The following is a 12,884-nucleotide window of genomic DNA, read 5'->3' on the forward strand; positions in this document are numbered from 1 at the left end:
CACATGACCCCGAAGCTGTATGCCGGCTCCCTCGGCCAATAAAGCGAGATGAGCGCTGCCACCCCAGAGTCTGCCACGACTGGAGGACCTAATGGTCAGGGGTCCCTTTACCTTTTACACTGGGGTGAAGGCATCCTCCGTAGCTTGTCCCCATGCTAGTTTGAGTTGGTTGGTTAACCTTTCTAGTACAGTGGTACCTTGGGTTACAGACGCTTCAGGTTACAGACTCCGCTAACCTCGGGTTAAGAACTTTGCTTCAGGATAAGAACAGAAATCGCGTGGTGGCGGCAGCAGGAGGCCCCATTAGCTAAAGTGGTGCTTCAGGTTAAGAACAGTTTCAGGTTAAGAACGGACCTCCAGAATGAAGTTCTTAACTCGAGGTACCACAGCAGTTTCTCATACGTTTTGGTACCAGTGGTCTATGGTTCACTCCCAAAAGGTCCTTCCAGTGTCTAGTTATGATATTTCTAGCTGCCAAGAGTGACTTATGAGTTCCTGGTACTGTACATGTGTGTTGTTGTTCTGCAAGATATTTAATAGGGCAAGTTCTGGAGGGGCTTCTATTGCCTGTTTTGTTATTTTGGAAATTTCCTGCAGCACCAATATCCAGGAGGATTGGATTTGGGGCCATTCCCACATGTGGAGGTATGTTATGTGCCTATTGCGGTTCAATCTCTCCAGTTATGAAGTTCCTGGGTTTATCTGTGCCAGCTTCCATGGTGTTAGGTATCATCTATATATAAGTTTTAGGGTGAGTTCTTTTGGCCAAGATGGATTTGAATGGTGATTTAGACCCTAGTCTCTTGACCATTGGGTATGATTTAAACCATGCCCTATGTCCTGCTCCCATTGGTTTTTAATTGTGGCCTGTAGTGTATTGGAGTAGTATTTTCTTAACATTCTTAACAGCAGTTATTCTTAACATTTAATTAGGTTTAACAGATGACATGTGCAAAGTATCTAATGGTTCTTTTTTCCAACTTGGTCTGTTTTGAGTGAATGGTACACAATATTGCTACTGCTTATATTCATGTTAGCGGCGGTTCCATCTTGTTTAATTGGCACTTATTTTACTCAGGCCTCTCTGTGCTTGTGTTGGTAGCTGCTGCTTAACTGGTTTTCTTTTCAGCTGGTGTAACTGCATCGGAAGGAAAGCCAGCCTTTTACATGAAGTAGTGACATCCACTTTGCATATTAGCCAGGCAAGCGGGACAAACCATTCCAGGTTCTCCTCCATTCCCTGCAGAAAATGGACCTTCACGGTAGGTCCAGTGTAACATTCTGTATTTCTCAAGATCTCGGTAAAAGAATACCAAGAGATTTATTGGTTCATGACAAGACAGCTGTGGTAGCCCCAAATTCCGATTCTGCCAATTTAGGGTTATGTCAAATTGTGGCAGCTTGAAACTGTGGAATACAGTGCTCTGAGACAGTCAAACTTCTTGTGTTAAAGTTGCCAGTAGATTCATATGGCTGACTGCTAGAAGAATCACAGAGTTTCATTAAAGAAATGGTTCCCAACGATGCTGATTTGGGAAAACTATGGCACTGTTTACAAATGGCATGAACCAAGATGGGCTGTCAACTTCGTTCCTTCCAAGGCTGCTCATTCCATGAACATGAAATGGCTGCACTTTTTATTTGATGTTTTAAACTTTAAAATGTCCAGTTTTTTAAAGATGGCAGACTAGATCTTTTTCTCACTTTAGAATTCAACATTCAAACTGGCAAAAAGTTAACAGGAAAGGAACCCAATTGTCTGCAATAACTGTTTGCATCTGCCGAAGGACTGTTGATAACAAAATTTAGAAACACTAATTGAGAAACAGAAAATAAATTCACTCATGTCACAGGGCAACTATATAACTGCAATGCCACACTCAAAAGAACCCAAAGAATAAAATCTAGGGTGGTATGTAAAGTTTTACGGGACACGGGTGGCGCTGTGGGTTAAAGCCTCAGCACCTAGGACTTGCCGATCGAAAGGTCACGGTTCGAATCCCTGCGGCGGGGTGCGCTACCATTGCTCGGTCCCAGCGCCTGCCAACCTAGCAGTTCAAAAGCACCCCCGGGTGCAAGTAGATAAATAGGGACCGCTTACTAGCGGGAAGGTAAACGGTGTTCCGTGTGCTGTGCTGGCTCGCCAGATGCAGCTTGTCACGCTGGCCACGTGACCTGGAAGTGTCTCCGGACAGTGCTGGCCCCTGGCCTCTTAAGTGAGATGGGCGCACAACCCTAGAGTCTGTCAAGACTGGCCCGTACGGGCAGGGGTATCTTTACCTTATGTAAGTTTTACTCAGCCATGTTCATTAATTTCAGTGAGTCTATTCTAAGTTAGGTCCATTAATTTCAATCGGCCTACTTGAGTAAAAAATTTTTGAATACCACCTGTATTATTTTAGAAGCTGCTGGTTAACGACTTCTTTTTCATTATCACTTCGATAAAAAAAAACACAACACCACTATTTAGCTGTTGAAGCCATTCATGGCTTTTAAAAAGAAGAGAAAATGAGCATTAGTTTGGTTTTTTTAAAGGCTTTTATTATGCAAATACAATCTAAAAAAAATGGGCATAGATTTTAATATCAATTTAAATGTGGACTTAGGTCACGGTATCATTTTCCTTCTTTGAAACTCAACAGGAGATAGTTCTTTCTTTCAAAGCTTCTGTTGTGGTATGCTGCCTGTTTCTATCATGTTCTTGTTCCTTGGCAGAATATTACAATAAAACAAAAATAAAATCCAAAGCAGACATCCTTCTGGACAAAGCTCAATGCATATGGTTATACTGAGCTCTGTGCCTCTAAACTGTACGACGTCCATATGCCTCACTTAATGCAGGTAATATAGGCAGCTCTACGCACAACGTTTTGCTTTAAAGGCTAATCATGTCTTTCTTAAGCACTATTTAAACACTTGCTGGGTGGTGACTACTATTTCAAAAAGCTATGCATATATGCCTTAATTGGTTGGAAATTAACACACCTCCAACTAGGAAATTCTGGAATGAATTGGTTTTTCACTCCTAACAGTTCAAGTGTTGTCATTATTGCTGAAGAGTAAACCTGGTTTGTCTTGAAAGTGGCTGAACTTTGCATGCCACAGTTCATGATCAGTGCAGAAGCAACAGAACACACTGCTGCAGTTGGCTCAGTGGATTAAAAATGATCTGCCCCAAACCCAATTCCTGCAGAATATATGTAAAAGACGTGTCCTTCCCTGACCCTATTCACAACTTATCTACAAGACAGCGTTCGCAGCAGGAACTGCAGTTCGTCATTATTTACATTCCTTCCTCTTCCATTTGTTTCTTTGTTTGCACTTCAGCGCGGCCAGTTTTCTAGGGGGTCTCTTCGCCTTCTTTTCAGCAAAATTCTCCCCAATGTGATCCGAGCAGAACAACTGTCCAGTTAAGTTAGAATCAAGCACTGTCTCGTCTTGATGGTTCTTGCAAAAAGAGTTTGGGCAGAAGTGGCAGAAGGAGACAGAAGGCTTGCCACAAACATCACAGTGGTGCCAAGGGCACTCCCATTTTCCTGCCAGCAGAAAAGGGTACAGAGTCAGTTCAGAAATGGCTGCATTAAGGGAACATTCTTGTTTCAAATCATCTCAGCAGTGCCTATTACAGTGGTACCTCGGGTTACGAACTTAATTCGTTCCGGAGGTCCGTTCTTAACCTGATGCTAATGGGGCCTCCCGCTGGCATGTGATTTCCATTCTCATCCTGGGGCAAAGTTCTCAACCCAAGGTACTACTTCTGGGTTAGCAGAGTTTGCAAACCAAAGTGTGTGTAACCCGAGGTACCACTGCAGATTTAAAAGTTATGGAACCAGGTTCTGAGTTTGTAAGGCAGTCGCTAAAGAACCCTCCCCCCTCTCATTCATATACGTGTGTTTCACCAAAGCATGGGCAGATAATATCTACTCAGACTTCCTAAAAGGCAATGGCAAAAGATGGTTGGGCTATGAGTTCTAGGAATTCACTTGATCCTGGACAAACCATTTCAGTGCCATGGTGGAACACTCCCTTGGGGGGGGGGGGGTAGGTATGCCAGGGGCCACAGCTCCATTTTCTCCCTCTTTCTGCCACCCCTTTTCTGTTTTTAATCTCCCTTACCACCCACATGAAAGACACATGTGGCGCTGTGGGTTAAACCACAGAGCCTGGGACTTGCTGATCACAAGGTCGGCGGTTCAAATCCCCGCGACGGGGTGAGCTCCCGTTGCTCGGTCCCTGCTCCTGCCAACCTAGCAGTTCGAAAGCGCATCAAAGCTCAAGTAGATAAATAGGTACCGCTCCGGCGGGAAGGTAAACGCCGTTTCCGTGCACTGCTCTGGTTCGCCAGAAGCGGCTTCGTCATGCTGGCCACATGACCTGGAAGCTGTACACCGGCTCCCTCGGCCAATAAAGCGAGATGAGCGCCGCAACCCCAGAGTGGTCCACGACTGGACCTAATGGTCAGGGGTCCCTTTACCCTATGCAAGCCATGTATGAGCAGGGCATGAGCCCTGGACTCCCCTGCTCCACCCCCCCCCCCCCATCTTCAGCACCACCCTGTCCCCCTTGAAGTCAGCTTGTCAGAGATCATGGCTGGCTTACAAACTCTGGCCAGCTTCCATACAAGCAACTCTAAACGACGTGTTATGAAGGTGTCTTGTTCAAACCAACCAGAGTTTGCGATAAAGTCCAGACTAGGGTGGGTAGTGGTTGAAGAAGCCAGTTTTTTCAAAAAGTGAAAGTAAAGGCTGCTTAAGCTTTCCCCTTGTCCTTTTGAAAAGGAAGACAAGGGGGAGCAGACCATAAAGTCATGCCTTCCCTTTTACTCACCAAAAGGGCGTTTCACCAAATCAAGGCACGAGAGATGATAAGCCTTGGTACAAGATTTTCGGTCGCATAATACAAGCTGGCCTCCATCACCGCAACGGAAGCAGTAATCCTCCGATTTTTTCCTTGCTTCGTTCTTCGTTTTGCGTCTCCTTGCTCTTCTTTTGGTTTTCTTTCCTTTCTCCTCCGAAGCATTAGAGGATGAATTCTTTTAAAAGAAGCAGCAGCAAACATTGCATTGTAGAGTTACAACTTCCCAAGAGAAATTGCAGAAATCAATACTCGCAAGCCTTGAACACCTGCCTGCAAAGATCTGGAGCAAAAAGGAAACCCCAGAAGGAGTAGGTTGCTGGACTCAAACCACAGCCGCTAAACACTGGGCTGCTGTAGCAGTTCAGCTGCTTTTCTCAAATATTTTATATTTCTGAGCAGCGTTTGACAAACTAGATGAGGAAGAAGTGACTTGGCTGGCAAAAGTTTATAAAATAATGCATGGAGGAAGTGGCCACAGTGAAGTTTTTCTCTTGTAACACTTGAACTCATGGACCTCTGGCAAAACTAAATATTGGAAGACTGGAATGTGCTCTTGTGGGAGCCAGTGACGGCCACCAACTTGGATGGCTTCAAAAGAGGATTAGACAAATTCATGGAGGCTACCAGCAGCTACCAGCCATGATGCTTCTGTTCCAGATCCACGTTGGTGGTAGTATGCTTTTTAATGGCAGCTGTTGGGCATCTCAGGTGGGCAGGGGGCTCCTGCCCAGCTTGCAGGTTTTCCAATAAGCATTTAGGTGGGCTACTGGTCCAGTCCAGCGGGCTCATATTATTTTCTTGAACTGGAGGCTAAATAACAATAGGGTCCTGCGAATGAGGTGGGCAAATGTGGCAATGTGATCAGCGCAGGGCATTCTGAAGTTTGCGGGAAATGTGGCAGCTTGCCTTTGGCCGCAGGTAGGCTGGAATGAATTTACAAGACCAGACCTTCAAGGTAACTGCTAAATCTGATGGCATATAAAATGCTCAGCCAAGGATGGGGACTCTCAGGCCCAGGGACCCAAATGCAGGTCACTCTGTGCTGAGTTTCATGCTCTCTTCAGCCCAGTCCCCCCTGAGCCCTGCTCTGCGACCTCAAGTGTCTTTGCCCAGACAGGCTACGTTCTTGAACTGTGGTAATACATTTTGCTTGCCTGCCCCCTTTTAATAATAATAATAATAATAATAATAATAATAATAATAATTTATTATTTATACCCCGCCCATCTGGCTGGGTTTCCCCTGCCACCCTGGGCAGCTTCCAACAAAGTATTAAAATTCAGTGGTCTGTTAAACATTAAAAACTTCCCTAAACAGGGCTGCCTTCAGATGTCTTCTAAAAGTCTGGTGGTAGTTCTTCTCTTTGACATCTGGTGGGAGGGTGTTCCACAGGGCGGGTGCCACTACCAAAAAGGCCCTGTGCCTGGTTCCCTGTAACTTGGCTTCTCGCAGCGAGGAAACCGCTGGAAGATACCTCGGCACTGGACCTTTGTGTCCAGGCAGAACGATGCGGGTGGAGACGCTCCTTTTGCCCTGCCCACCACTGACATGTGACAGGGTGTCCATGAGGGGGGCTGAAGATTTCCCACCTTCTCTAAGCAGCTTGGACTTAGAAAATGCTGGTTTCCATACTAGCCCTCCCAAGGACTGGTAGGGATCAGCCAGGCCAAATTGGCATCTAAGAACCACCAGGTAAGGTCACAGAAAGCAGAAACGGACTACCAGGGGAAAGACAGAAAAAGCACCCGGTGAACAACTGCCACCTATCATAAGCTCACTCATGGAAGGAGAGCAGAGTGGATAAAAATCAATGATTTTTTTTTTTAATGGAGTTTAATCGGGTTTTTAAAATGCTTTTGGAGGAAAAGTATTTCTAAAGATAAGTTTTCTATTTAAGTTACATTATAGTCCAGAGGCTATTCATCAGGAAATAAGGTTTTGTTTTAAGTTTTGCATGTGTGCTAAAACTCAGTCTTAAGTTTTTTGTTAAAAAAAAACCCCACAAAAAAAGTTTAACCACATCAGTTAACAAACATGGATACATATGCTACAACATTATTGCTTTAGTTAAATAAATTGTTTAAATTGCTATGAAGGAAATGATTATTTTTCTCCTTCCAATAAAGTACCGCAAAAAGTTGTCCAAATATAAACAGTTAACTTATTAAGCCTCACAATAGTTTCATAATTATCTGTCTATGTATTTCTAATAGTATAAACAAATCAGCAATTTTTGATATAAGTGTAAAAACTACTCTGAAAATTTATTCTTCCAAAAATGAAACCTTCCTCTGGTTGTAAATATTAAGATTATTCCAGCAAGAATGAGTCTTTCTGTAAAAAAATTAAAAATTTAAACCAAGTCTTATTAACTAGTGATTTAAATCAAATCCTCCCTGAGGGAGAGGCATGCAGGCTGCAGCTTCCAGGAGAAGCATTTGGGCGGAGTTCCTTCGACGGTGTATGGCTATGTTTGCCCAAACTATCTGCTGTCTAGTACGTACCGATCATGTCGACTGCTCTAAATGTCGCCTGTATGTAATGTCACCAGATGTAAATTCTGTCTGAAAAGGTCCAAGACTTGCCAATTCCAGATGCTTTGATTGACACATTATATAATTGGACCTCCCTGACCCACAGTAAACCGTCCTAATTTGGTGGCGTATCTTCAATTCCCCATTTTCGTGGGTGGGACTTCTTGCTGTTTCACACCAAGTGTAAACCTTTAACAGACAGAACAGCCTGTCTTGGGTTTCTCGTTGCCTTTAGAGAGGTTGAAGCTTTGTTGCGACAAATAAAAACGATAAAAGGCTTAACAGCCTGCTTTGCTTTGGGTTTTGCCCGGTTGGTCTCTCTTTTATTTTCACTGACCGAGGAACCTAGATTCTTAAGAAGAACTCGGGTAGGGAGTGTTGGCCGTAGCTGAGCACCAATTTCCACATATCATATATGTCACCCTAAGAACTTGGGCTGGGTGAAATAGAAACTAAGTGAAAACATGAATGCATTGTATTCTTTATTCACTCTGCATGTTGTAAACTGCCCTGTCATCTTCGTATGAAGGGCAGCGTATATACCGTATTTTTTGCTCTATAAGACTCACTTTTCCCCTCCTAAAAAGTAAGGGGAAATGTGTGTGCGTCTTATGGAGCGAATGCAGGCTGCGCAGCTATCCCAGAAGCCAGAACAGCAAGAGGGATTGCTGCTTTCACTGTGCAGCGATCCCTCTTGCTGTTCTGGCTTCCGAGATTCAGAATATTTTTTTTTCTTGTTTTCCTCCTCCAAAAACTAGGTGCGTCTTATGGTCTGGTGCATCTTATAGAGCGAAAAATACGGTATTTAACAACAACAACAAATAATACATACCTTTGGTCTGTCTCCAAGAAAGCCACTACAGTTTGGAGCACCGCATTTACACACTGTTTTTTCATTGCCCAGACAGTCAAGATTGTAATTAAAAGTCAATTCTGTCCCTGAGTAAGAAAAAAGAAAATAGATTTTTCACTGCAACTTCACACCTTTTCCACTGGAAACCCCCCTCCCATGACAATATAGAAGCCACTACAGTATAAGAGACGGAAAGGGGAACTAAAGATAAACAAAAGGCAAGAACAACCATGCAATGGTTATTAGGATTTTAACATTGTATTTCAACCTATTCTTTCTTCTCTTGCCTGTTTCTCCTGTTTGTGACCCAGTGCCATATCATATTGATGTTTACATTTTCAAGTTTCACATCCTTACATTTTAGGAAAGTTGTGAACGTACAGCTAAAAAGACCTTAGTTTTTTATCTCGGTTTCTGGGAAACAGTGACTGATTTCATAGGAAATATTATTTTGTATACTGTAAAAGTTCTATTCAGAGAGAGAGAGGTGAGATCAAAAGGCATGCAAGTGATTTACGTCGGTTCCAAAGCAAAGCTTGATCTGCTGTGGGAAACAGGATCCCCTGTGCACTTCTGGTGACCGAGGCAGGTCCACCACACATGCGGAACTGGTCCCGGCACTGGAGTAAATTAAGAAGCCTGTGAACACTACAGAGGACAGTTTTTACACAAGGCTCTGAGCTGCGGAAAACGATTCTGCCGTCCTAACGTTCGTATGTACCTGCCGGGATACTACACACAGCAAACAGTCCTACACGAGTGTCGCCGTGTACTGTCCATTTCAGAGTCTCACAATTTGGTTGGCAGCTGTGGTTCATAAACCGGGAATAATTTCCTTTGGGTCCGGCGTCAATTATGCGGTCCTAAAAGTCGGGAATAGAACCAGATGGGATTTGGTTTAACGGCAAAGCAAGTGTTGCTCCGGCAGAGCTAATCATACATGTCGAGTTGAACTTGTAACTCTTCACGCCAACACAGTTCTAAAATAGGCAGGCAAACTCCCAACGTATCCCTAGTTGTAACTGTACTACATTTACCGAATCTTCCCAGATTATAGAAAGAGACAGGAACAGCACCACTGGAAGCATCTTTCAAAAGAAGTCTTGATTTGTGTATCTTTCACGTAACTAAAATCAGCATAGCTTAACTGAATATTAAATTCTTAAAAGATAAATGTAAGAATGGTATACTAATAGTTTTTGAATCCTGTAAACTACAACGTTCAAAATTATACAGAGCAGGAGATGAAAATGCAGTCAATCTATTGCTTTGTTTGGGGGGTGGAGGGTCTGAGAATTTGGCAGGAAGAATTATAATGATGGCGTGTGTTAGTTCACATGTATTAAAGGAAACACTAGAATATCGGGGATATTAGGAGATCTACTCTGTAGACATTTAAAGTCTCTTTGCTAGGTGGCTCAGATCCTGCATTGCTGTAGTCCATGGGTAGGCAAACTAAGGCCCAGGGGCCGGATCTGGCCCAATCACCTTCTCAATACGGCCCACGGACGGTCCAGGAATCAGCGTGTTTTTACATGAGTAGAATGTGTGCTTTTATTTAAAATGCATCTCTGGGTTATTTGTGGGGCATAGGAATTCGTTCATCCCCCCCTCAATATAGTCCGGCCCCCCACAAGGTCTGAGGGACAGTGGACCAGCCCCCTTCCTGACCCCTGGTGTAGCTTAAGAGGCAGGCACCCCTGCAAAACAGCTTGACACCCTCAGGTAAGCTGCTACGTCAGCGGTCTCTGGACAAGGGTGCATGAAGCAACTGGCTGCAATAGATACACTCACTCATATCATTTGGGCTAGATGTCACATAATAGGAGGTTCTGCTCAGGTGAGGACCAAAGAGAAGTATTAGTAGTATTAGTACAGTGGTACCTCGGGTTACAAACACTTCAGGTTACTGACTCCGCTAACCTGGAAGTAGTACCTCAGGTTAAGAACTTGACCTCAGGATGAGAACAGATATTGTGTGGCAGCGGGAGACCCCATTAGTGGTACGTCAGGTTAAGAACAGTTTCAGGTTAAGAACGGACCTCCAGAACGAATTAAGTTCGTAACCAGAGGCACCACTGTAGTATACTGCATTACACCCATAGATCTCAGGGCAGTTAACAACATGAGTTCCCCAAACTTCAGAGCCTGGGAAAACACCCAAAAGACATGATTTGGCATTGATACTTGGCTTTTTAAAATTGTGTTATAATTTGGAATGTTTTAATGTGGTTTTTATTGGAGTGTTAAAATGGAAATTCAGTATTATTTTTTAAAAAACAACATAAAATTGCAATACTAAAAAAACACAAAATACATAAGAAAAATAAGGGGGGGGGGGAACCCTTGAGAATAGCTTGTGTACAAGAGCAGCACCAATTCCACAACAAACTCCTGTTTTAGAAGCACCCTGAGGCAGCTTTTGACAAATGGCCTTGCTGACACTGATCACAATGGTTTAGGGTAGTTGTGTTATTTCTTTTATCTAGGTCAACCATGAGATTCAAACCAAGACAGTTTAAAATACTGTACCTTATCGATAGTAAGCATATAAAAGTGGGTGATATCGTTTTCCTGAGCAAACTTGATTCTTGCCATGCATTCCTCTTCATCAATTAACTCACCAACGTACTCATTCACAAACTCACCCTGAGGATTAGATAATTTTATTTATTATTTATTAACAGCATGCCAGGGACGCAGGTGGCGCTGTGGGTTAAAGCCTCAGTGCCTAGGACTTGCCGATCGAAAGGTCGGCGGTTCGAATCCCTGCGACGGGGTGCGCTCCCGCTGCTCGGTCCCAGCGCCTGCCAACCTAGCACTTCGAAAGCACCTCCGGGTGCAAGTAGATAAATAGGGACCGCTTACCAGCGGGAAGGTAAACGGCGTTTCCGTGTGCGGCTCTGGCTCGCCAGAGCAGCGATGTCACACTGGCCACGTGACCCGGAAGTGTCTCCGGACAGCGCTGGCCCCTGGCCTCTTAAGTGAGATGGGCGCACAACCCCAGAGTCTGTCAAGACTGGCCCGTACGGGCAGGGGTACCTTTACCTTTTAACAGCATGCCATCCAATAATAATATATAATAACGTATCAAAATAAGAATCGTACAAAACCAAAATGTAAAGTGCAGCATAAAACTTAACAGAAAAGAACAAAATCATGTATGGTCTTTTTGAAAATAAATTAATCAAATGAGTCTTATCCATACCTCGTCTATTCCATCTCCTCATCTCCCTTTTTATGCCCCATTCTCTTTCCTTACCCCATCTTTGCTCCCATACATTTCATTGATTTGTAAAATAAAAATGCAAGATACAAACACAATACGTAAGAAAAAAACAAGAACAAACCAAACCAATTAACTCCCCTGCCCCAAACACATTAAAAACCAGTCAAAGGCTGGGTTGAAGAGGCATGTTTTCACCTGGCTCCTAAAGGTGTTTAATGGCACCAGATGAACATTCCATAAACAGGGAGTTACCACAGAAAAAGCCCATTTTGGGGCCTATGGCCAACCACTGATGCTCTTAGATAATCCTTTCTAGACCTCGTGTCCCCTAGATGTTCTGTATCACAACTCAGGTCAACCCATGGATGGAGTCCAAGATATCTGAGGGGCACTAGTTTGGGAAGGTGGCCCTAGAGGAAGCAAAATAGAGAACCCAATGCTACCTGTACTGGGAAGAATTCTTCTTGTTCCAAAGTGAAGCATCACAAGATGCTCCCATGAATGGACCCAACTCATTTAACGCATACCTTTTTAATGTCTCTCTTTGCAACCAAGCCCCATCCTTTGCCATCAGTCTTGATGATCTTCGTTTCAGGATACTGGCGCTTGGTAAAACACTGGTTTTGGCAGCGCTCTCCGGCCGGACAAACTTGGGGGTGGCATTCATACATTAGCATCCGATTTAGACACTCTGAATCTAAACCACAGGGGTTCTCATCAGAGGGTTTGCAATTGCATTTGGGAATCTCAGAAATGTCAGCAGTGTAAATCTGAACTTTTCCAAAAGGCTTATTTACCTGAATAAAATATTAAAAAACAACAACAATGAGGCAGTTATTGGCTATTATTTCTCAAAAAGGCAATCTATATTCCAACTCATTTAATCTCTAAAATTCACCCCCACCCCCCGCAACTAATCTTAGAAGCAGCAGTCAAATCCATTTCAGGCAATCGTCAATCAACATGGCGCTCTGAAATATGACTTTGCCTGATTTTTGGTGTGACAGGACTAAAGTGTTTAAATTTCAAACTTGGCATGAATGTTCCTCAGGTGGGAGAAGAACTTTTCATTTGTGTTGGGGTGCTGGCTACCAGTTCAAATTAGCCTGTAGGTCTGAAATGTGACTTTGCCCGATTCAAACGGTGCCAGTCTGGATGCCTCTGAAGATATCATAGCCCCCTTTTGGCATAATGAACCCAACCTGCACCAATTTGGCCAGCTATGAAGATACCGTCTCTCAGTTTGGCTTGATAGTTCCAACACACACCAATTCAGATGCCACTGAAAATATTGTCCCTTGGCTCAGCACAAGGATCCTGGAGGGAGAACCAGCAGTCTTTATGTTTGGTGCCATTTTGAATCAAGATGGCCGACTGAAACATGACTTTGGCGTGGCTTCGCTTTAAGTGT

At 43.7% G+C, this 12,884-nt stretch overlaps 1 protein-coding gene across 4 annotated transcripts in view; it reads right to left on the reverse strand.

Moving 5' to 3' along the window:
• Nucleotides 1-2,519: 2,519 nt before the first annotated feature.
• Nucleotides 2,520-12,884, reverse strand: part of NSD2 (nuclear receptor binding SET domain protein 2) — a 73,129-nt gene continuing 62,764 nt past the window's right edge. For 3 of the 4 annotated variants that reach the window (XM_081911698.1, XM_081911697.1, XM_081911696.1), the window contains 6 exons: nucleotides 12,001-12,270; nucleotides 10,777-10,893; nucleotides 8,966-9,107; nucleotides 8,224-8,330; nucleotides 4,828-5,032; nucleotides 2,520-3,536 (listed from right to left, as the gene is read on the reverse strand). In XM_081911698.1, coding sequence (XP_081767824.1) covers nucleotides 3,280-3,536; nucleotides 4,828-5,032; nucleotides 8,224-8,330; nucleotides 8,966-9,107; nucleotides 10,777-10,893; nucleotides 12,001-12,270 — 1,098 coding nt within the window. In that variant the 3' untranslated portion in view covers nucleotides 2,520-3,279. Of the gene's footprint in view, nucleotides 3,537-4,827; nucleotides 5,033-8,223; nucleotides 8,331-8,761; nucleotides 9,108-10,776; nucleotides 10,894-12,000; nucleotides 12,271-12,884 lie in introns of those variants that run through there. The other variant, XR_014168473.1, reaches the window with a different exon arrangement.

The sequence above is a fragment of the Podarcis melisellensis genome, assembly GCF_964234715.1.
Source record: "Podarcis melisellensis genome assembly, chromosome: 5".
In the NCBI taxonomy this organism is placed as follows: domain Eukaryota; kingdom Metazoa; phylum Chordata; class Lepidosauria; order Squamata; family Lacertidae; genus Podarcis; species Podarcis melisellensis.